We start from the raw sequence: 26,530 nt of genomic DNA, 5'->3' as shown, positions 1-26,530 counted from the left end.
CCTTTCTCATGAAACATTATTTTTACTGGAAAGAAATATTGACAAAAAGAAAATTATGGATATTCATACTTAGGTATTATGCAATCATTTTTTGGCAAATGAATGGTTACTTTAAAGAAAACAAATGATGATGGCACTAGTTGACAATAGTAAACTTGAGCTGGAAAAAAATTTAAAAAAACAGCTACAGTAAATTTAAAAATTTCTGGGTAGTTAAAATTGTACTGACAAAATTGGTTGTATTGTCAATTAATATGATTTTTTGATGTTATATCCTAAGGTATATTGATTTTTAAAAGATCTACCTAACTGCCAGAACTAATATTTTCCAATTGACAAAATATGATGTGACAAAATCACACATGGCTAAAGGATCAATTCAAAGTGCAAGATAGACCAATGAATTATAATGCAATAGATTATAAAATTACCATTCATAGTTTCAGATTCCACATGGCAATTAACTTTTAAGAAAATATCACTTATCAAATTTTGGTGTAGTATCCAAGAAGCGTATGACAATTATCTGAAAACTAGTAAATGTGCCTCCCTTTTTTAAGCATATATCTGAGTTTTCTTCATACACAAAAGTTTTCTTCATACACAAGTTTTCTTCATACACAGAAGAACATATTTCAACAGACTGAGCACAGAAACAAATTTGAGAATCCTGGTATCTTCTATTTAAGCCAAATGTTAAAGAAATCTGAAAAACTATAAATATTGCCACTTTCTCAATAATTTTTGGAAGATATAGTTTTTTCCATAAACATCTTATTTCCATTTATATTAATAATTTCTTATTGCTACTGAAGTAAATTAGTAAATATTTATTTTCACCTTTTAATCTTATATATTAAAACGATAAATCTTGATTAATATGAACCACACAAACAGGAGTTCTTTGGGGTCCACACTAATTAAGTTACCTCAATTCAAAACTTTGCTGTGAAACTCACTTTAGACAATTAGTTTTGTGACAATAATACCAACACTCAGGTTTTTATAAAAGGTGTATACCAGGCATACATTAAGTGCTTTTATAAAAGAAAATGAATTGTTATTATTATGTATATTGTTTGAAACTATTTTTCTGTTCTGGGTATGGTCTCTATTCACCCTGAATCACCTGCCCTGATTTTGGGAGGAGGATTACCTAAAAACATTGAGGTTTTGTTAGAAAACAGGAAAGGAAGAACAAATCCTCAGTTATTTATTAAAAGTGAGAACTACTGATAAGCTAATATATGACTGCTAAAATTTTGAAAAAGAGCAAATGTACCTCTGTCATTTATCCATTTTTAATCATTTAAAATTCTACAACTTTTGGCTGCCTGGGTGGCTCAGTCTATTAAGCATTTCACTCTTGGTTTTGGCTCAGGCCATGATCTCGTGTTTGTGGAACTGAGCCCTGCATTGGGCTCTGTGCTGACAATGTGGAGCCAGCTTGGTATTCTCTCTCTCTCTCCCTCTCTCTCTCAATCTGTCCCTATCCACCCTCCCTTTTTAAAATAAATAAATAAACTTTAACATCTGACTCTTGATTTCATCTCAAGTCATGATCTTGCGGTTTGTGAATTTGAGCCCCACATCGGTCTCTGCACTGACAGTGCGAATCTGTTTGGGATTATCTATCTTCCTCTCTCTCTGCCCTCCCATTCTCTCTCTCTCTCTCTCTCTCTCTCTCTCTCTCTCTCTCAAAATAAATGAAAATAAAACAAAAACAATAAAACTTGTCTCTAAAGTCACACTATCAAAGAACACTTTACAGAAAGTGATAGCTCCTTGTGGTTATAGGTTGACCAAGAAAATTCTGAAGGTAATTCAACTTAATGAAAGACTCTAATGGTTATCTAAGTGCCAGCTTCAGATATTGCTATTCATTTGTAATTGTGTGTCAATTAGTAGGGGAATAAAACCAAAGAACAGAAATCTATCACATGGATTTGTATGCATCCAAATTTAGTGATGGTCTAGTTCAAGCTGGCAACTGTAACAAACAAGCCTCAAAATGTATAATCACTCAGAGATCATAAAATTTTTTTACTCATTCAAAACACTCCAAAGTTGGTGTTCCTGATCAGTGGTGCCTCTCCAAGTAATAATTTAAGCCCCCAGTTCCCTTTATTCTGTAGTTCAGGCATTTCGAAACATGCCTTTCTAGGTGCCTTCATGCTGATCTGCATGAAGACAGTGAAAAGGAGTATGAAGATCATGTATAGACTTCATGAGGTGGCATACATGATTTCTGCTTACTTTGCATCATCTAGAATCCCAACTTGTGCCTGCATTTACTAAAATGAGGCTGGACAACTAGTCAATCATAAGGGATCCAGGTTTGTTAGCAAAATTACACTTGTCCATTAGCTAGGTGAAAGAAGGAAGGCAGAGCAATAATCACAGGATTTTAAGATTTTTCAACATTTTTCTTTAGGTTGAGCTATTTGATGTCTACTTGGGATGAGTCATATCCCTGGCATAAAAAAATATTAGTGGCATAAAATTCTAATGTCTGTGTAGCACTATTGCTAGTTTCTTGATTAAAACCTATCTCAGTCTGATCTCCAGGGAAGATGGCGGCTTAGGAGGACGCTGGGCTCACCGCGCGTCCTGCTGATCACTTAGATTCCACCTACACCTGCCTAAATAACCCAGAAAACCACCAGAGGATTAGCAGAACGGAGTCGCCGGAGCCAAGTGCAGACGAGAGGCCCACGGAAGAGGGTAGGAAGGGCGGCGAGGCGGTGCGCGCTCCACGGACTGGCGGGAGGGAGCCGGGGCGGAGGGGTGGCTCGCCGGCCAAGCAGAGCCCCCGAGTCTGGCTTGCAAAAAGCGGAGGGGCCTGACGGACTGTGTTCCGACAGCAAGCACGACTTAGCGTCTGGGAGGTCATAAGTTAACAGCTCTGCTCAGAAAGCGGGAAGGCTGGAGGACAAAGGGAAGGAAAGCTGCTGAGCCCCTGGACGACAGAGCTCAGTTTGGTGGGGAACAAAGGCGCTCGCCAGCGCCATCTTCCCCGCCCATCCCCCAGCCAAAATCCCAAAGAGAACCAGTTCCTGCCAGGGAACTTGCTTGCTCCGCGCAAACACCCAACTCTGCGCTTCTGTGGAGTCAAACCTCCGGTAGCGGATCTGACTCCCTGCTGCTGCCACAGGGCCCCTCCTGAAGTGGATCACCTAAGGAGAAGCAAGCTAAGCCTGCCCCTCCTGCCCCTGTGCACCTTGCCTACCCACCCCAGCTAAGACGCCAGATCCCCAGCATCACAAGCCTGGCAGTGTGCAAGTAGCCCAGACAGGCCACCCCACCCCACAGTGAATCCTGCCCCTAGGAGAGGGGAAGAGAAGGCACACACCAGTCTGACTGTGGACACAGCGGTGGGCTGGGGGCAGACATCAGGTCTGACTGCGGCTCCACCCACCAACGCAAGTTATACACCACAGCATAGGGGAAGTGCCCTGCAGGTCCTCACCACACCAGGGACTATCCAAAATGACCAAGCGGAAGAATTCCCCTCAGAAGAATCTCCAGGAAGTAACAACAGCTAATGAGCTGATCAAAAAGGACTTAAATAATATAACAGAAAGTGAATTTAGAATAATAGTCATAAAATTAATCGCTGGGCTTGAAAACAGTATAGCTGACAGCAGAGAATCTCTTGCTACAGAGATCAAGGGACTAAGGAACAGTCACGAGGAGCTGAAAAACGCTTTAAATGAAATGCATAACAAAATGGAAACCACCACAGCTCAGATTGAAGAGGCAGAGGAGAGAATAGGTGAACTAGAAGATAAAGTTATGGAAAAAGAGGAAGCTGAGAAAAAGAGAGATAAAAAAATCCAGGAGTATGAGGGGAAAATTAGAGAACTAAGTGATACACTAAAAAGAAATAATATACGCATCATTGGTATCCCAGAGGAGGAAGAGAGAGGGAAAGGTGCTGAAGGGGTACTTGAAGAAATAATAGCTGAGAACTTCCCTGAAGTGGGGAAGGAAAAAGGCATTGAAATCCAAGAGGCACAGAGAACTCCCTTCAGACGTAACTTGAATCGATCTTCTGCATGACATATCATAGTGAAACTGGCAAAATACAAGGATAAAGAGAAAATTCTGAAAGCAGCAAGGGGTAAACGTGCCCTCACATATAAAGGGAGACCTATAAGACTCGTGACTGATCTCTCTTTTGAAACTTGGCAGGCCAGAAAGAGTTGGCACGAGATTTTCAGTGTGCTAGACAGAAAAAATATGCAGCCGAGAATCCTTTATCCAGCAAGCCTGTCATTTAGAATAGAAGGAGAGATAAAGGTCTTCCCAAACAAACAAAAACTGAAGAAATTTGTCACCACTAAACCAGCCCTACAAGAGATCCTAAGGGGGACCCTGTGAGACAAAGTACCAGAGACATCACTACAAGCATAAAACATACAGACATCACAATGACTCTAAACCCATATCTTTCTATAATAACACTGAATGTAAATGGATTAAATGCGCCAACCAAAAGACATAGGGTATCAGAATGGATAAAAAAACAAGACCCATCTATTTGCTGTCTACAAGAGACTCATTTTAGACCTGAGGACACCTTCAGATTGAGAGTGAGGGGATGGAGAACTATTTATCATGCTACTGGAAGCCAAAAGAAAGCTGGAGTAGCCATACTTATATCAGACAAACTAGACTTTAAATTAAAGGCTGTCACAAGAGATGAAGAAGGACATTATATAATAGTGACAGGGTCTATCCATCAGGAAGAGCTAACAATTATAAATGTCTATGCGCCGAATACCGGAGCGCCCAAATATATAAAACAATTACTCATAAACACAAGCAACCTTATTGATAAGAATGTGGTAATTGCAGGGGACTTTAACACCCAACTTACAGAAATGGATAGATCATCTAGACACACGGTCAATAAAGAAACAAGGGCCCTGAATGAGACATTGGATCAGATGGACTTGACAGATATATTTAGAACTCTGCATCCCAAAGCAACAGAATATACTTTCTTCTCGAGTGCACATGAAACATTCTCCAAGATAGATCATATACTGGGTCACAAAACAGCCCTTCATAAGTTTACAAGAATTGAAATCATACCATGCATACTTTCAGACCACAATGCTATGAAGCTTGAAATCAACCACAGAAAAAAGTCTGGAAAACCTCCAAAAGCATGGAGGTTAAAGAACACCCTACTAACGAATGAGTGGGTCAACCAGGCAATTCGAGAAGAAATTAAAAAATATATGGAAACAAACGAAAATGAAAATACAGCAATCCAAACGCTTTGGGACGCAGCGAAGGCAGTCCTGAGAGAAAAATACATTGCAATTCAGGCCTATCTCAAGAAACAAGAAAAATCCCAAAGACAAAATCTAACAGCACACCTAAAGGAAATAGAAGCAGAACAGCAAAGGCAGCCTAAACCCAGCAGAAGAAGAGAAATAATAAAGATCAGAGCAGAAATAAACAATATAGAATCTAAAAAAACTGTAGAGCAGATCAACGAAACCAAGAGTTGGTTTTTTGAAAAAATAAACAAAATTGACAAACCTCTAGCCAGGCTTCTCAAAAAGAAACGGGAGATGACCCAAATAGATAAAATCATGAATTAAAATGGAATTATTACAACCAATCCCTCAGAGATACAAACAATTATCAGGGAATACTATGAAAAATTATATGGCAACAAATTGGACAACCTGGAAGAAATGGACAAATTCCTGAACACCCACACGCTTCCAAAACTCAATCGGGAGGAAATAGAAAGCTTGAACAGACCCATCACCAGCGAAGAAATTGAATCGGTTATCAAAAATCTCCCAACAAATAAGAGTCCAGGACCAGATGGCTTCCCAGGGGAGTTCTACCAGACGTTTAAAGCAGAGATAATACCTATCCTTCTCAAGCTATTCCAAGAAATAGAAAGGGAAGGAAAACTTCCAGACTCATTCTAGGAAGCCAGTATGACTTTGATTCCTAAACCAGACAGAGACCCACTAAAAAAAGAGAACTACAGGCCAATATCCCTGATGAATATGGATGCCAAAATTCTCAATAAGATACTAGCAAATCGAATTCAACGGCATATAAAAAGAATTGTTCACCATGATCAAGTGGGATTCATTCCTGGGATGCAGGGCTGGTTCAACATTCGCAAATCAATCAACGTGATACATCACATTAACAAAAAAAAAGAGAAAAACCATATGATCCTGTCAATGGATGCAGAAAAGGCCTTTGACAAAATCCAGCACCCTTTCTTAATAAAAACCCTTGAGAAAGTCGGGATAGAAGGAACATACTTACACATCATAAAAGCCATTTATGAAAATCCCACAGCTAACATCATCCTCAATGGGGAAAAACTGAGAGCTTTTTCCCTGAGATCAGGAACACGACAGGGATGCCCACTCTCGCCGCTGTTGTTTAACATAGTGCTGGAAGTTCTAGCATCAGCAATCAGACAACAAAAGGAAATCAAAGGCATCACAATTGGCAAAGATGAAGTCAAGCTTTCGCTTTTTGCAGATGACATGATATTATACATGGAAAATCCGACAGACTCCACCAAAAGTCTGCTAGAACTGATACATGAATTCAGCAAAGTTGCAGGATACAAAATCAATGTACAGAAATCAGTTGCATTCTTATACACTAACAATGAAGTAACAGAAAGACAAATAAAGAAACTGATCCCATTCACAATTGCACCAAGAAGCATAAAATACCTAGGAATAAATCTAACCAAAGATGTGAAAGATCTGTATGCTGAAAACTATAGAAAGCTTATGAAGGTAATTGAAGAAGATTTAAAGAAATGGAAAGACATTCCCTGCTCATGGATTGGAAGAATAAATATTGTCAAAATGTCAATACTACCCAAAGCTATCTACACATTCAATGCAATCCCAATCAAAATTGCACCAGCATTCTTCTCGAAACTAGAACAAGCCATCCTAAAATTCATATGGAACCACAAAAGGCCCTGAATAGCCAAAGTAATTTTGAAGAAGAAGACCAAAGCAGGAAGCATCACAATCCCAGACTTTAGCCTCTACTACAAAGCTGTCATCATCAAGACAGCATGGTATTGGCACAAAAACAGACACATAGACCAATGGACTAGAATAGAAACCCCAGAACTAGACCCACAAACGTATGGCCAACTCATCTTTGACAAAGCAGGAAAGAACATCCAATGGAAAAAAGACAGTCTCTTTAACAAATGGTGCTGGGAGAACTGGACAGCAACATGCAGAAGGTTGAAACTAGACCACTTTCTCACACCATTCACAAAAATAAACTCCAAATGGATAAAGGACCTGAATGTGAGACAGGAAACCATCAAAACTCTAGAGGAGAAAGCAGGAAAAGACCTCTCTGACCTCAGCCGTAGCAATCTCTTACTCGACACATCCCCAAAGGCAAGGGAATTAAAAGCAAAAGTGAATTACTGGGACCTTATGAAGATAAAAAGCTTCTGCACAGTAAAGGAAACAACCAACAAAACTAAAAGGCAACCAACGGAATGGGAAAAGATATTTGCAAATGACATATCGGACAAAGGGCTAGTATCCAAAATCTATAAAGAGCTCACCAAACTCCACACCCGAAAAGCAAATAACCCAGTGAAGAAATGGGCAGAAAACATGAATAGACACTTCTCTAAAGAAGACATCCGGATGGCCAACAGGCACATGAAAAGATGTTCAGCGTCGCTCCTTATCAGGGAAATACAAATCAAAACCACACTCAGGTATCACCTCACGCCAGTCAGAGTGGCCAAAATGAACAAATCAGGAGACTCTAGATGCTGGAGAGGATGTGGAGAAACGGGAACCCTCTTGCACTGTTGGTGGGAATGCAAACTGGTGCAGCCGCTCTGGAAAGCAGTGTGGAGGTTCCTCAGAAAATTAAAAATAGACCTACCCTATGACCCAGCAATAGCACTGCTAGGAATTTATCCAAGGGACACAGGAGTACTGATGCATAGGGGCACTTGTACCCCAATGTTCATAGCAGCACTCTCAACAATAGCCAAATTATGGAAAGAGCCTAAATGTCCATCAACTGATGAATCGATAAAGAAATTGTGGTTTATATACACTATGGAATACTACGTGGCAATGAGAAAAAATGAAATCTGGCCTTTTGTAGCAACGTGGATGGAACTGGAGAGTGTGATGCTAAGTGAAATAAGCCATACAGAGAAAGACAGATACCATATGGTTTCACTCTTATGTGGATCCTGAGAAACTTAACAGGAACCCATGGGGGAGGGGAAGGAAAAAAAAAAAAAAGAGGTTAGAGTGGGAGAGAGCCAAAGCATAAGAGACTGTTGAGAACTGAGAGCAAACTGAGGGTTGATGGGGGGTGGGAGGGAGGAGAGGGTGGGTGATGGGTATCGAGGAGGGCACCTTTTGGGATGAGCACTGGGTGTTGTATGGAAACCAATTTGACAATAAATTTCATATATAAATAAAAAAAAACCTATCTCAGTCTAAAAGCTTACTTTTACAAACCCATGAGTAACAGGGTGTGAAAAAAAAGAAAGATTTAGTAAGTAGGCTTCATTCAAATACTAAAAATGAAATTTTAACTCAAGTTTGACTTATCAAGTGAACTTTTTTGGGGTTAGACCACTGTTCTTACAGATGAACAGTACATAAAATATGCTATAGGCTAGGGGTGCCTGGGTGGCTCTGTCGGTTAAGTGTCTGACTTCGGCTCAGGTCATGATCTCACAGTCCCTGAGTTCGAGCCCCGCATCAGGCTCTGTTCTGACAGCTCAGAGCCTAGAGCCTGCTTCGGATTCTGTGTCTCCCTCTCTCTCTGCCCCTCCCCTGCTCATGCTCTGTCTCTGTTTCAAAAATAAATAAAAACATTTTAAAATTTTTAAAAAAATATACTACAGGCTCACAGTTTAATGATATGCATATATAGATTAAAAAGAGTGAAGTGAAATTGATTTTAAAGTAATAAATGTACTAATGTAATTTTTGAATGTGTGATAGCTTATTATTATTTACTTATTTAAAAGCATGGATTATAGGCTTATGTTATCTAAAAATTTGCTATCCAACAAAATTTAAAGAACATATTAAAGAAGAAAGCACGGAATTATTTTTAGTAAACAAATAGCATCTTGATATTTTTATTGAAAAATTTATTTTGGTGACTTTTTATGTCCTTTCTTAAAAAAAATAAGTTTATTTATTTATTTTGAGAGAGAGAGAGAGAGCATGTGGGCAGCGGCAGAGACAGAGCGAGAGACACTTCCAGGCAGCCTCTGCACTGACACAGTGCAGAGCCCAACACAGGGCTTGAACTCATGAACTGTGAGATCATGACCTGAGCCAAAATCAAGAGTCGGTCATTTAACTGACTAAGCCACCCAGGCCCTTTCTTACAAGAGGTGTCTTATTTTTCAACTGCCCCCTAACATTTAATATTTAAACATATTTTATATTTTATTAAACCAGTTTGTTTTCAATATTTTCCTATTACCAAAATTCTGCAATAAAAGCAAGCTACCTATCTATAACCTATTATTGGCGGTTGGAGATTAGGTCACTCTTGAAGGACAGTATAGTTTAGCAACTTGTCACCTGTTCAAGTAGAGTAAGAGAACATTATCCTTAATACAATTACATTTTTAATCAAAAGTATTGGTAATGCTTTTTTTCTCAAAAAGTTCATAGATTCTGATTAAGTTGTTCAATTTGTTCCTAACACTCAACACACTCTTAGTCAGAATTTTGCACTAAAATATTTACTTTAATTAGAAGTTTTTAAAACAAGGGGTACATTTACCACAATGTTTATATTAGCCTTATCAACAACAGCCAAACTATGGAAAGAACCCAAATGTCCATCGACTGATGAATGGATAAAGAAGATGGGGTATATAATGGAATGTTACTCAGCCATTAAAAAGATTGAAATCTTGCCATTTGCAAGAATGTGGATAGAATTAGAATGTATTATGGTAAGTGAAATAAGTCAGTCAGAAAAGGACAAATAACATAGATTTCACTCATATGTGGAATTTAAGAAACAAAACAGAGGGACATATGCGCAGGGGAAAAAAAGAGAAAGGGAAACAAACCATAAGAGACTCTGTATGATAGAGAACAAAGTGAGCGTTGATGGAGGGAGGTTCACGGGGGATGGGCTAAATGAGTGATGGACATAAAGGAGGGTACTTGTCATGTTGAGCACTGGGTGTTATAGGTAAATGATGAATCACTAAAGTCTACTCCCCAAAACAGTATTACACTATATGTTAACTCACAACACATTAAATACATATTTAAAGAAAAAAAAGTTTTACTGGATTTTTGTCTATAGACATCTTCCTGGAATTCCATTTGTTATGATTTAGGATCTAGAGTTTCTTAGATTCTTCAATCCTGTAAAAACGTCATATTCTAGATTGTCATCATTATCTTTATTCCTGCTTAAAAACTGGCAAGTCCCTTCCTGAGTCCATCCTATATATTCCAATATCCATCCAAATAACAGACAACATCTACTGCCTATTTACCATTTTCAAACTTCCCCCTCAGAATGATAGTCAAACATCTGCTATGTAAGTTATAGTGGATGAAATTTTGCTGTGTGTTTGAACACAGAATGACATGATTTTGTGCCACCTCTAATGGCTTTCTTATTACTTGCTGCCCAACATCAAAATTAATGCCACCTCTTGTAGAATTGCTTTGGCAGCCTACTGTTTTAGGTACTATGCCTATCACAGTTGGGGTACATATGCTGAACAGATAAATTCCACAACGTGAATGCTCTTTGTGTGCCTCCAGAATCATGCTTCAAGATCTAGATATCATTCTTTCAGCTTCCAGGTGTCCTTATGAATTGTCCTTGTCTAATGGGAGCGGCCTTGATCACGGTTATATGCCCTTCATCTGTGGAGGCCCACATTAAGTAGCTAGTCAACATGAGGGAGAGCTGCCAAGAGGCCTGGCCTCCTTTCTCAGCATGGAAAACGCTTCAGGGTCATCCCAACTGCACACCTCCCCATGCAATTGGTGAGGACTCTGTTGTAAATAAGGTTTTTATTTCTGTTATTTTAAAATATAAAAATAATCTATAAGAAGCATAACATACTCAGTTGTAGCACTTATTTTGGGAACTTTGCAAAGTGATTATTTCTTTAGTTAGGCTCTCTTAAAGTACACAACTGTCCTTTACGGTGAGGACATGAATAATATGAGGTATTTCATTTATGTGCAATATGGAATTTTAACATAATTATAATATAAAATTTGTTGAGTGATAAGAATGATAGCAACAATATTAAGAAACCTAAGTATATTTTTGGGGGTTTGGCGAAAATACACATTAATTAATTATGTGATGGAAAACCACTCAGTTATTGATATTATACTATATCACTTCTCTTTAGTGAACCTGAGTTTGGAAGAATTTTCTTTACTGGATTTCTCAGGTAAATATTTTATATGATAGCAAAAATAATATTGGCAATAACAACTAACTTTTTCTGAAGAACTATGTTTGTAATCTCTATAAGTCTCTAGTATTCTTCAATCTTAAATTTATTTACTTTGTTCTTAAATTTTAGCAATAATTAGAAAACTATTTTAACTGCTTAAATTTTGGCAATAGTTGGAAACTTCTTAAATTTATTTGAGTCTTTGTTGTGGGACTGATAAGTCAAAAGTTTGAATCAAATACCCATAGAATGGAAACATGAATTGAGAATTTAATATTGTACTTTAAGGTATAACGATAGCATTTAGTTAGTACTTACTGTTGCAGACCTTGCTTCAATCATTGTGTGTATGTGTGCACACGTGTGTGTGTGTGTAATCTCTAATTTTTTCAACAGTCCCCGGAAGTATATCCTTTTTTTGTGCCTGTAACAGAAAAGCAAACTGAGTAAGTGAAAGGTTAACCAATTGAACAATGGTGACACAGTTAGTTAAGCAGTGAAGCAAGGATTTAAATTCAGTTGGTCTGAGGGTAGAATACATTCTTCTATCTACATAGTTCATTTCTTGAAAGCTCATGTGTCAGCCACTCTATTAAGTAGATTATGTACATTATATCATTTAATTCTCATTACCACAACATGAGGTACATATAATTATCCTTATTTTAGACAGGAGATTATTGAGGCTTACAGAGTTTCAGTAATTTTTGAAGTGGTTCACACCTATGTAGTGCACAGCTCGGATATAAAAGTGTATCTGTTGGACTAGTCTACTGCTTAAAGTGGTAAAGGATGCTAATGAACCCTTTGGCATATTTTTCTGCTAAAGAAAAAGGAATAATAGGGCATTCAATGAAATTTGGCTCATGCTAGAGCAGTTAATTTTCTACTATTAAGCAGAAGAAAATCAAGGTGTGTGCTATTACTTCCATTGGTTTTTCACTGTAATACTATATTCCAGACACCTGTAAACTCATGATTATGAACATAATCCAAAGCCGAGCAGCATCTTTCCTGTGCAGTGTGACACGCTGGGCTTGGACAGAACAGACACAGAAGAAACATGTACTTTGCCGTGTTTTATTTTTGTCAGAAAGCTATCAACAAGTCCAGCTGCCTAATACTGTCACTAGCCTGAAATCTGTAGGCTTGAAGAAAAGTGACATGTGGAGATATTTACATATGCCAAGGCCACGCTCTCAGCTATCATTGGGCTGTCAAATACATAGTTGATGGAAACTTAAAAAATTTTAGACTACTTATCCTTTTCAGAAATGTCCATTCTACATGCCCTAGTATTATCAGTTAGCTTGAGAATTATATCTATGTTATATCTACGTAAGTTTTAGCATAGTGAAAGAAAGTATTCAAGCACTTTAAAAGTATAAAGTTTATCTGAAGTGTATATATATAATATATACATATACATTTTATATATAATTTATATATAACTCTATATTTAAAGTATGTATATTTAATGTATGTATAAAGTATATCTAAACTATTTGCTTAATAGTTTCCAATAATTGGGACAATTCCTTGTTTAAAGTGAAGAATGTCTAGTATGATTTCATTTATGTTTTGCTTGCTTTTTCATTGTTTGTTTGTTTGTAACTTTTAAAGTAGTAACATTTAGACATTTTACAAATACAGAGGTAAAAAAGGTACCCAACGAATGTAAGTCGTCTACTCTCACCTCCCTGTTTAAGTAATTAAATAAAGAAGCCACTCGACTGAGGAGGATCTAATGCTTTGGTACCCTATGCATGCAAACCAAAACCTAAGCCAGAATCAATGCACCTGAAACTGAGAAAAGAAAACCGAGAAATTTAAGTACAACCAATCACAAATAGCTAACTAGGTTCTCCCAAATAAAGCAACTTCTTACATTATAGCTAATCAGATACTTTCCTTGCTTTGCTTATATAAAAACTTCTCTTGAGCTTCTGGGTGAAGCACTCCTAACCATCTTCAATTTGGTGCTATCAATTAGAATCAACATTTGACCAATTAAACTCCTGAAAACAGTAATCTGCCTCACTTTGTCTCTTAATGCCCCAGTCACCAGGTTCTCATTTTCCCTCACAGTGTGTCTACTTTCAGAGCTAGTCATATATCTATATGAATATATATCTATATAAGTATATATGAATTATTCACATATATATGAATATGTGTTTGCATTATTATTTTACACACATATTCCACACATGTTCTGCAACTCACAGCAATTTTTCCATATTGATACAGTATGTACAGTATGTCCTTAATGACAGGCACTATGATAGATAATGCTTATTTAGATTTCTTATTGCTATTTTATTAGTGGATAATCTTACAGACCCTCTATATTGTCTTTGGATATAACTCTTACTGCTAATATCTTAAAAATTGAAAACTTTTATTTTATTTCTATGATGTAAAAAAAAAAAAAAACCTTACATTAAGATATCAGAGAGCCCATAAACTTGATTGGAAAAAAAAATGACATCTGTATTTCCACTAACCTGAAATTTAGTATTTCCTTTCATCATGAAAGTAGACAGTAATAGGTAGGAGTATTAACTATAACTTGACTTGGTCACTAGTGGATGTTGCACATAGTTTCATATGAAATCATACATATTATACATATTTTAAATTATGGTTAGCTCTATTAAAACAACAGTGGTTACTGAATTAGATGTGATGTATTAATGTAATGTACTGAGCAACATATAACTTCTATATCACATTTTTACAAAGTAATATATTTATATTTCAGCATAATTGCTTTTAATAATCTTATGAAATATATTTTAAATTTAAGAAAAATAAAATCTCAGTAGCTATCCAAATTACAAAAGAGGTCCATGACACAAACATCCCTCTACAATGCCTAGGAAATACCCTTCTTCAGATTTAGTTACATGATATTAGTTTCCTCTTTCTTAAGTTATGATAGAATTGCATGACAAAAATTTGGGGGCCTGGTCTATTTTGATGACTATTTCTTCTGTGAAGCTCTTTGCTGATTTATATATTAAAATTACTCATTTTATCCAGATTCCTTAAATTGCATACAGTTTCCTAAAAACTTATTTTATCATTCCTTTAGGTTCCTCTCTGACATATGACCACTTTGACATTTATCTTGTGGTTTCATAACTTTTCCCCTTGGTTTTGAGGTTATATTCTTGCCCCACTAAGAAAACACCTTAATGTATTCATCATTTTGTACTGTTTTATTCTTTTTTCACTTCAGCTAATACCTTCTTCTACTTCTGTAGATTTATTTTATATTCATTTTTAAATTCCTTTAGAGGAAAATTAACATTTATTCTAATTGTCTTGTTTAACAATATACTTATTCAAGCTATGGATTTTACTTTATAGCTATTAGGTTCTAGTTACAGTGTTTTCTCCCTTTTCTCCCCTATATATTCTACCATTTGAGTTTTGAGTTTACCTTGAAACTTAGAGAGTGTGTGGTGTTTTTAGGTGTGTTAATTTAATTATAACATCCGGGAGCTAAGTTTTTCAATTTCCATGGAGTGTTCCTCCTAAATTAATTTCAACTCTTACCTCATTATGACCAAAAAGTATTATCTTAATTTTAAACATTTTTATAACTAAGATTTTCTTTAGTCTAAATAATTGTCAATATTATGAATGTTTTATGGGAGCATGAAAATGTTTACTTTCCATTATAAAATTCTAGAGTCTGAAATATAAATTGTGTCTAATATTCATTACACTTTAGCTCCTTGAAAAAATATATATTAGTATGGAGAATTTTCCCCATATATTATTATACTTAATAGTTGCTCTGATTTTTTTCACTTGAGTGTTCCTTAAAATGATGTGTATATGTTTTGATGGTTTGATTATCAATTATCCTGAGCTTCAGAAATTTGAAAACTCAAGATTTAAATTTATTAATTTATAAACTTCTAGTAAATTTTCTCTTTCAGGGCATTTGCTGCTTTTGGTACATCTTCAATATCTCTTCTAAATTATTTTTGTTTTTATATCAAATTTTTACCAGTTTTGTATTCGTTTTTCATTACTTTCTAAGTAATAAATATCCTTTCTATTGAATTTTTCCTATTAAAATGTTTATGGTAATAATTAGAAACACAAATTAAGGTAAAAATAAATATATATGTGTTTTGTGACTTTATAAAACTTTATTTACTATATCTTTATTTTTTTTAAGTTTCATTATTTTGAGAGACAGAGACAGTGTGAGTAGGTGAGGAGCAGAGAGAGAGGGAGACAGAGAATCCCAAGCAGTATCCACACTGTCAGCACGGAGCCCAATATGGGACTCAAATTCATGAAACTTTGAGATCCTGACTTGAGCTGAAACCTAGAGTTGGATGCTTAACCAACTAAGCCACCCAGGCACCCCATTTACTATATCTTTAAAGAAAAAAGAAGTAACAACAATATATCCAATATATGGGTAAGTAATGAATGACTGTAAGCAAGACAAAGCAGTAAGATTGTGTACTTTTGCAGGCCGGGGTTAATGGAATGTTTATATACAACTCAGGTAAATAGACTATGGATGATGAAACCATGCAGGGTTTTATCTTTTAATTTTGAGCAGTTGAAAATCTTTGCTCTCTTCTTTTATTTTTCCTTCAACACTGTCCTACAAATGCATCACTGTGTTTCAGCAGTCTCTCTTTTTTGTGCTGTTCCCAACTGTGCTTCCGTTATTCAACTCTGCCATCTCACAATCTCTCACACACAAACACATACCTCTACATGTTCTATTTTATCTTTGTTTTACATCCTTATTTTATTTTATTTTATTTTTTTTTTAAATTTTTTTTCACGTTTTATTTATTTTTGGGACAGAGAGAGACAGAGCATGAACGGGGGAGGAGCAGAGAGAGAGGGAGACACAGAATCGGAAACAGGCTCCAGGCTCTGAGCCATCAGCCCAGAGCCTGACGCGGGGCTCGAACTCACGGACCGCGAGATCGCGACCTGGCTGAAGTCGGATGCTTAACCGACTGCGCCACCCAGGCGCCCCTACATCCTTATTTTATAAATGAGATTGTGTTAGCAAAATTTTTTTAACTGATGGCAATATATTAAGCAACAATTTTCATTTCCCCTGTGCCACATTTACTTATGTTTTTCAGCTGCCATCAGTTTTTTTTTTAATTTTTTAAAAAATGTTTTTTCAATATATGAAGTTTATTGTCAAATTGGTTTCCATACAACACCCAGTGCTCATCCCAAAAGGTGCCCTCCTCAATACCCATCACCCACCCTGCCCCGCCCCCCACCCCCCATCAACCCTCAGTTTGTTCTCAGTTTTAAGAGTCTCTTATGCTTTGGCTCTCTTCCACTCTAACCTCTTTTTTTTTTTCCTTCCCCTCCCCCATGGGTTTCTGTTAGTTTCTCAGGATCCACATAAGAGTAAAACCATATGGTATCTGTCTTTCTCTGTATGGCTTATTTCACTTAGCATCACACTCTCCAGTTCCATCCATGTTGCTACACATCCCCAAAGGGAAGGGAATTAAAAGCAAAAATGAACTACTGGGACCTTATGAAGATAAAAAGCTTCTGCACAGCAAAGGAAACAACCAACAAAACTAAAAGGCAACCAATGGAATGGAAAAAGATATTTGCAAATGACATATCGGACAAAGGGCTAGTATCCAAAATCTATAAAGAGCTCACCAAATGCCATTAGTTTTTTTTTTTTAAATCTTTCTTTTTATCTTGTAATAGATGCATATTGATTCTTAGCTAATTTCTATTTTATTGTAAGAATATTAATGCTTTGTAGACAAATTATTTTCTGGACATTCATGTCAAAACATGAACAAAGATATCTTCCAAAATGAAAAGTTTTTTCTTGTAACCTACCATTTAGTGTGAGCTCTTTTAATTTTTGTCTTTACAGTCAGTAAACTACTATTCACTAAAACTATACACAATGCAGAATGTCTCATCTTCTCTCTAGTCAGAAGCTTCCTCCAAATATTTTTTTATTTGTTTATAAGATTCCTTTCATAACCCTGCTCTTCCAGGCTCTGAATAATTAATACCAAATTTGGCTCAAAAAATATGCCCAGCTAGCTTGCATATACATTTTCATGTTTCCATAGAGGGATTATTAGATTTTAATTTCACATTCTGCAACTTATTTTAAAAAGCAATGTTTTGTGGGGTGCCTGGATGGCTCAGTCGGTTAAGCATCTGACTTTGACTCAGGTCATGATCTCACGGTTCGTGGGTTCAAGCCCCGCATGGGGCTCTGTGATGACAGCTTGGAGCCTGGAGCCTGCTTCAGATTCTGTGTCTCCCTCTCTCCCTGCCCCTGCCATTCTAATGCTCTGTCTCTCTCTGTCTCTCTCTCTCTCTCTCTCTCAAAAATAAATGAATATTAAAAACATTTTAAAAGCAATGTTTTATTTGCCTTATTTTATGTATTTATCCAGGAATATCCCTTCTTAAGGACCTTTCTGCATACTTGAATGACACACACATACACATGCAGATACACATACACACACATATGTATGTGTGTGTGTGTGTGTGCGTGTGTATGGATGTGTATGTGTGTGTGTGTGTGTTTGCATGAGAGAGAGAGAGAGACAGAGAGAGAGAGAGAGAGAGAGCGCGAGCGAGCTGTGGAATATCAATATCCCTGGTCTCATTGATTATGGCTTTTTCTTCTTCTATTTACCTTGCTACCTTGCTTTGCTTTGGGGTAGGTTTTAGAGAAGGAAATCATAATTATTAATCTATTTATGAAAGCTAGAATGGACCTTATATTTTATTCTTACATCTTATGTTCTCAAAATAGACGGTTATCATTGTAATCTACAAGTTTGTTGAAAGTTATTTTACCACGGAAATTTCTATAAAACAACAGAAAAAAGTGACATAGGTAGTTTGAAAGAAATTCTGCAGTTTGATGCTGCTGGTAATTAGGTTTTGTCATCTGGACCACATTTTTATTTGACTTCACACATTTTCATTTGAACACCAACTGTTACAAAGCATATGGACTTCTATAGCAATCCCATATGCTACATAATGGCTGACTGCTATCTATTTAGGATTCAAACAATGAGATTTCATAATGGTTGTGAAGTAGGAAAACTTTTCACTCTTTACCCAGTTTAATATATATTTTAGAGATTCTAAAGTACAGAAATATGCTGTTTTATTAGGTTAGATTTTGTTTCTCCTTAAGTACATTTGAAGTTTGAGGATGAGTGTTTATAAAATATTATAAAACATAGTACTCTATGTGATACTCTAAATGATAAATATTTTGTATTAAATGCAAACAATTGGAAAACCTTAGATACAGTTGCCTTTATGAATAGTCGCACCATTTTTTGAAATGTCACTAAAAATGGCAGAATAGGAGACTCTAGCCTCTATTCCCCCACAGACAGCTATCTGTGAACAAAAAGCTCTGGGCGAGATCAGGAGTCCACTCAAGAAATTTTAGCAAGAGTGGAACAAGAACAACAACAAAAAAAATCCCTAAGAATAACTGCACAAAAAGAGAAGGAAGAGCAAACTCATTTTGTCTGCACATCATTCCTCTAGCCAGCACTATGCAATGTCAAGAGAAAACTCCCTGGCTCAAAAGAGTTCCTTTAACCAGAAAAGGGAGGATAGGGCGAGTAACCAGTATTCACAGCTTTTGGGGCACTGAGAAAGGACCTGCTTCAGTTCTGCCCCATTCAGAAATTTGCAAACCTGAGGTTTGGAACTAGGAAGAAGAGCCGTGTCTACTAATACCAGCCATGCAGCAACACAAACTCCAGTTCCCCATGACCTGGTCTCCAGGAAACCCCAGCAGCTTTTGCTACCTAAGAAACCAGTGTCCAGCACAGCCACTGTGGACCCTCTGCATATTTTATCACCAAGGTCCACCCCCACCCCAGGTTTTTGTGTTCACAGACACCAGCTACTTCAGTGTGTCTCCACAGCCTCCATCTTACTTCCTGTTATAATCTAGGATCCCCGATAATGACAACCACTCCTGGCCTCTGTAGCTATACAAATGCAAGACACCAATCTAGATCCCACAGCTAACTACCACCACTGTGTATGGATTAGGAGCTAGCCAGTACAACTATGCACCTGCACACTGCTGGCCCAGCTCCTGCCACCAGCCTTCATTGCTGTGCATGCCAGTGGCCAGACTCTACAGCCGTGGAGTGCATGACAACAACGAAGACCCCTGCAGCTGCTCATGGGCCTAGCTCCAGCCCTGTCTCCTTTCATTGGCCTGCACTGTTGTCTTCAACTGCAGCTAGCCCATAGGGTTGTGCACCTGCACCCTGCTGGCCAAACTCCCATCACCAGCTTCCCCTGCAGTGTATGTTGTGATCCCTTGTGGTGGCTCCAGGTCTGCAGAGGGAATGATGCCTCACTGTCTTAGGCCACTGAAGTCTATAACATAAACAACTGTGTGGCCCTTGGAAAGCACGGTAGTGGGTCTGTAGTAGCTGTGAGGAATACTGTTCATAGCAGTACCTCCAGGCCCAATGGCTAGGGTAGGGACGAGGGCAGGAAGTAGTGATGGCTGGAGCCAGTGGTGTGCACAGACTTAGCTGTGAGGGCTAGCTGCTCATGTGTATGTGGTGATAGAGGCCAATTTCAGACACATGAAGTGGCAAGGGTCAGGACCAGCAGCAAGGGTGAGAGCCTACTGTGAGCATACCAGAGACCACAGGGACACTAGCTGTTGGCAAGCACTCCACTGGCTACAGGATACCCTGTAGCACTTGCAAAGGCCCATGAAGTTGTTGAAGTCATGGACCCCAGCCACCAGAGCCAATGAGATATCATGTTTCTCTGGACCCAGAATCACCACACATCCCCACCCCAATTAATGCCCTGCACTTCTACACTTGGAGTCACAGAAGGCTGAAGTGTGCCTTCACAAAGAGTTGAATGTCTTTCCTTACAAAGTCAGTACATACAGTCTGAAAGAGTGACTGCTTTGTGAAATTTGCACCTACACAAGGCTATAGGGATCATGAAGAATCAAGGAAGCAGGACACCATCAAAGAAATACCATAAGCCTCCAGTAACTGATTCCAAAGACAGGAATATACATAAATTGACTGACAAAGAATTCAAAATAATTTTCTCAAGATGCTCAGAGATCTGCAAGAGAACACAGATAAATAATTTAATGAAATCAAGAAAATAATACAAAAACAAAATAAGCTCAACAAAGAGGTAGAAAACATAAAATAGAACCAAACAGGAAATTTGAAGCTGAAGAATACAATGACGGTACTGAAAACTTCAACAGACAGGTTTAATAGCAGACTGGACCAATCAGAAGAAAGCATTAATGCACACAAATGCACATCATTTGGAATTATCCAGTCAGAGAAACAAAAAGGAAAAAAAAAAGAATGAAAAGGAATAAAGAAAGCCTACAGGGCTTGTACAAAAAAAAATCTACAAAAGGTACAGTTCTAGAAAGAAAAGAGATGGATAAAAGGGGGGGAGAGATTATTTAATGAAATAATGGTTGATAAATCCTCAAAACATGAAGAGATATGGATATCCAAGTTCATGGAGTTCATTGGTTCCCATATAAATTCAGTTTAGAAAGATCTTCTCCAAGACAAATTATAATTGTAAAATTCAAAGACAAAGAAAGAATCTTGAAAGCAGTAAGAGAAAAAAATCTTGTCACTAACAAATGAACTGTCATAATTCCATCAGTAGATTTCTCAGTAGAAACCTTGAAGGCCAGGAAAGAAAAGAATGGTGAACTCAAAGGGATGACACAAACAAAAACTAAGGAGTTCATCACCACTAAACCTGCCTAAAATTACTCCTGAAAAGAATTATTCAAGCTGAAATGAAAGGCCCCTGGTTAGAAACATGAAAACATATGACAATATAAAGTATACAAGTAAGACTGAGTTAAAAGTCAAAATCAAAATATTCCAATACTGTACTATGGTGGGTATTAACAGAGTACTAAAAATAGCTTATAGTTGTAATAATTTAATGAATACATGATATAAAAATATGTAAACTATGACATGAAAAACTTAAATGGTTGAGGGATGGAAGAATCAAAAGTTGATTTTTTTGTAGGCAGTTGAATTTAAGTTGATATAAACAGTTGGTATAAACAACAAAACAGACTTTTATATCTGTAAGATGTTGCATTTAAGCCTTGGGATAACCATAAAGTGAAAACTTACAATAGGTACACAGGATAAAGAGGAGGAAACCAAGTATACCACTGTAGAAAAATATCAACTCACAAAAGAATACAGTAAGAAAGGAGCAAAAGAACTACAAAACAGTCAGAAAATAATTAACAATATGCATTAATAAGCTCTTACCTAACAATAATTACTTTCAATGTAAATGAATAAAATTCTACAATCAAAAGACATAGAGTGTATCAAATCAACACGCTGTAGACCTTAATCTTCCTCAGTGTTATATGTCAATTATATCTCAATTAAAATATTTAATTTTTTAAATTAAAAAAGAACACACATAGAGTAAATTATTTAATAATTTTATTATTTGTGTATGTATGTACGTACGTACGTATGTATGTATGTATGTATGCATGTATTTATAGAGAAAGAAAGACAGAAAGCAAGCAGGGGATAGGGGCAGAGGGAGAGAAAGAGAAAATCTTAAGCAGGTTCCATGCTCAGCATGGAGCCTGATGTGGGGCTCAATACCACGACCCTGGGATCATGAATTGAGCCAAAATCAAGAATCTGACACTCAACCAACTGAGCCACCCACGTGCCCCTAATAATTGTAGAACTCATCAGAATGCAATATAATGTGTTATATTTTTATATAAAAATATATGAAAACAGTGCATCATACCTTGATTTTATTAACTTATCTTCTTTTCTATCTGTAGAAATAATTATTTGCCTAACAAGTCTCATTCATATTTAGAAATCCAAAATACCCTTTTCTAAACATATACCCATTTCTAAAAGTAAATGAACATATACTACTTAGGAAACTTAAAAAAGAAACAACCAGAAGCAACTGATTGTAGTATTTTAGGGAAAGAGATAAACTGAATAGACTTCAACAAACATATTTGCATATGCTGTCCTTCAAAGTATCTCCCTAAACACTAACAAATGGTCAACATGATGTTATTGTTGTCCTTAAATAAGGCCCTTAGTACAGGGCAGTCATTTATGGATGCATCAGATTGTCTTCAGTTATAAGCAATCACAGATCATTTCAAGAAAAGAAATTTGTAGACATTAAAAACGAAATTTAATTTACATTAATGCAGTTAGAAAAACAAGATTATATATCTTGTCTGTGTCTCAAAATACCTCAGGACATTGTTACCATAGTAAAAACAATGTACACAGAGATTTAGAATACAATAAATATTTCCAAAATCTTAAATAAATATAACAAAAGCTTAAACAGGTACGTTTTTGAAATTTAAAAAAAAGTTCATTCTTTCTTAGTTTTTAATTTTTTAATCATATTAATACACTGAACACTCAACAAAGCACTGAGATTATGCCAAGTCTCATTTTTCTTAAAAGCCTCACATTTCCCTATATTATCATTATTTTATTTTAATATATAGTTTTATAGTAAAATCATATTAAACATATTGAAGAAAATATGATGACAGTCCATAATTTTAACATAAACTAGCTAGCAACATTTTTGGCAATCTATATTTTATATATCCATAAGAAATAAATAATAAACTTCCAATAAATTGTCATAAACAACTTATCATAAACAATTTAGTTTATTGCTTACTATAAAATATGAACAGTATTAAATAAATAATTATTTGTGGCAATGAATTTGTAAAGTATTAAACGTGTAAATTTTTTAAGAAGCAAATACTTGCATAAAACTAAAAATAATGATAGCACCATTTTCATGTAGGTAGAAAATTTAGCACATTTAAAGCAAGTAGAACTTTATTTTATCATACTAACCATAAAACAAAATATAAAGAAAAGTACTATGTGAATGATAGTTTGTACTTGAAAATATAGGATTTGCCAATCATAGCCTCATAATTATTCTAAATATGTAGAGGGAGATAAGCAAATTATTATTCTTTCCTATTCTTTAAGGCTAAGCACCCACAAATGCTCCATGAACTATCACTTAAAATTTGATGTGCTAATTTTCCTAATAATACTCCCTTTGGTTCTGTGAATGGTGACAAACCACTGGGGTGTATTAACTTTAGCAATGGACAAATTTATGTAAGTGTAGGAAATTTTAGACAATTTTGACCAAGTAATTTGATGTCTATGATAAGTAATTCATTGCTCTTTCAAACTGCTTCCTAGTAATAAAGAAAATATTTAGAGTTACATAAATCTGGCACCTTTTAAAAAACATAAGTTAAAATAAATCACTTGTGCCTGTGACTGAACTTCAGTGAGTTTTTTTTTTTTTTTTAAAGTTTTTTTTTTTTTTGGGAAAGAGAGAGACAGAGCATGAACGGGGGAGGGGCAGAGAGAGAGGGAGACACAGAATCGGAAACAGGCTCCAGGCTCCAAGCCATCAGCCCAGAGCCCGACGCGGGGCTCGAACTCACGGACCGCGAGATCGTGACCTGGCTGAAGTCGGACACTTAACCGACTGCGCCACCCAGGCGCCCCTGAACTTCAGTGAGTTTTGTATGATCTTCTAAAGAAGGGATCTTGAGACATAACTGTTAATACAAGAATCTCCAGGATTGGATAAAAATACATAAAGCAAATCCTGCACTGTTATTCTAGTAGACCCTGGGCTCTTTGACTAATAGCAAATTGTGAATGAATTAAACCATGATCATTTATGCCATTAAAATATTAACTAATAAGGTTCATATAACAGTTCACAGTATATTAACAGAATCATATACAAATTTTATTTATTATAAGACTACAAAATAGATAGTAATGACTGCATGTTTTATAGTTGATTCAGCTGAAATTCAGAGAATTTCAGTAACTTAACAAACATCATACTTGCATAAAGGAGAACTTAGAATGTGAAATTAGAATCTCTGATATTAATTGTGATTTCTTCCCAGAGGACTCTTTCTATGCCTATCTTTTTATTGGAAACCTTATTTTTAACTCATAAAAGTCCAATGAAATAGTTATTTTTAATTCATAAAAGTCCAATTAAATAGCTATTTTCTATAGATGAATAATTAATATCAGGTGCTGTTTTTGTTTAACTTAAAATTCCCAGGCTTATTTTAACTTTTCCTTCATAATGGAATAGAATTATCCTATTAAGACTTGTTTTCTTGGAGCCTTTACAAAAACATACAATCTAGCAAGTGTGAAATCCTTTCTTCTCTGGTCCCCAATCCTTTTCCTACAGGGCACTTTCCTAACACCAGGTAGACTTGTCACTTACAATCAGCTAGAGAAAACTATGAGCACCTAACATGGTCTAAACTAAATACGTGCTAATACATAGAAGTATTCTTAAAATAGGTTTTATTTCTGAACAATTATATCCATACATAATTTCATTCATTCATTCATTCATTCATTCATTCACTCATGAATTGATTTTTGGATGTCTCTGTTCTTGGTGTTCGAGTTACAGCTATAAACAAAACAAAACAAAACAAAACAAAAAGTCTTATTCTCATGGATCTTATTCTCAATGGTCGAAGACAAAGAGGACAAAAAGAGAATAAACAAATATATATATATAGCATTTTAGGTGGTGATAACTGTTATGACATAAAAAAAGCAGAGAAATAATCTGGAAAATGAAATGAAAGCAAAGATTTGATTAAAGCTAAGGAGTGCACTCTGGATGACTGCAGGAAAGCTTTCTATAAAGAAGAGACACATGACCCATAGGAAAGGCCTGACTAGGAGTAAGTTTAGCAGGTTCAGGAAGCAAAAAGGAGGCCAGTGTGGCTGGAACAGAGTGAGCTAAAAGGGTCAGTGGTTAGAAATAGTGCCAGTGAGGTAGCAGGGATGCAGATCATTTAGGATCTTTGAATTCTACTCTGAGATGAGAAGCTATTAGATAATTTTAAGCAGAGGGATAAGAGTCTTTGATTTACAATTTAAAGGAATCACATTGGCTGCTCTATGGAGAACAGACTATAGGAGGGCAAGATGGGAAATGAGAAACCAAGTGAAAGCCTCATTAAGCAGTCCAGATGAGAGATAATGGTGACTTTAATGAGCATAGCAGAGGTGCAAATGGTGAGAAGCAGTCATATTTGTAATAAATTTTGGAGAGAGAGCCAAGAGGGTTTGCTGACAGAATATGAAATAGACAGTTTTTTTTGAGTGAGCATTGGAAAAATGCAGTTAAAATTCAGTAAGGTCATTCTTTCCTAGTAGTATCTGAAATAAATAAAAGGAAATTCATACTATTTTATCTTATTTTGGTGTGCCTATAATGTATGTCTATAGTTTTGATTTTACAAAATTGCTTCGTAAAGTGGTAAATGTAAAATAAGAATGTGTAAATGCCTAAAAAGACCTAAAATATGGGACAGGTCAACTGGAACTACAGTAAATAAGACAGGTCTTCCAAATGAGTTTAGGAAGTATTATGGTTAGAGAGAAAATAAGGTTCCCATTGATTCACTTTGGCATTTTCTACTGATCACACTGGTTGTTTGAAATTGAAAGCAGTGGCTTAAACAGTTGGCCTAAGCAGGGCCAAATGGAAATGCACATAGCAGTGACATAATTGTATCACAACGTAAACAATTTTGGAAGTGATTCAAAATGGAGAGTATCTCCCATAGTCATATTACTTTTCTAAGTGAATTCTGAAAACTGATCTCATTACTTTATATTGAATACACAGTAAACTACATCTATTTTGTTCTTACTTTTTGGATGGAATTGTTAACATGGTAATAATTCCTCCTACATATGTTCTTATCATAAATTAAGTTCGTTCATGATTTTTATATACTATACCAGTTATGGTGATTAACAGCCTACAAAATCTTATGAGTTTAGTTTTCTCATTTGTACTGACAAGTCCTTATAGTCTTTCACTCATATCTTTATGTTTTTCCTTGAAAAA

The 26,530-nt window shown here is 36.1% G+C and overlaps 1 protein-coding gene across 1 annotated transcript in view; it reads right to left on the bottom strand.

Moving 5' to 3' along the window:
- Positions 1-11,805: 11,805 nt before the first annotated feature.
- The window catches only part of LOC121029179 (cerebral cavernous malformations 2 protein-like), a 92,071-nt gene continuing 77,346 nt past the window's right edge, over positions 11,806-26,530 (bottom strand). The window contains exon 2 of the mRNA XM_040473099.1: positions 11,806-11,903. Coding sequence (XP_040329033.1) covers positions 11,814-11,903 — 90 coding nt within the window. The 3' untranslated portion in view covers positions 11,806-11,813. The remainder of the gene's footprint in view (positions 11,904-26,530) is intronic.

The sequence above is a fragment of the Herpailurus yagouaroundi genome, unplaced genomic scaffold (assembly GCF_014898765.1).
Source record: "Herpailurus yagouaroundi ecotype Mexico unplaced genomic scaffold, PumYag 139, whole genome shotgun sequence".
Lineage (NCBI taxonomy): Eukaryota > Metazoa > Chordata > Mammalia > Carnivora > Felidae > Herpailurus > Herpailurus yagouaroundi.
Note: the sequence above shows the minus strand (reverse complement) of the source record. Positions and strands in the feature narration are given on the sequence as shown.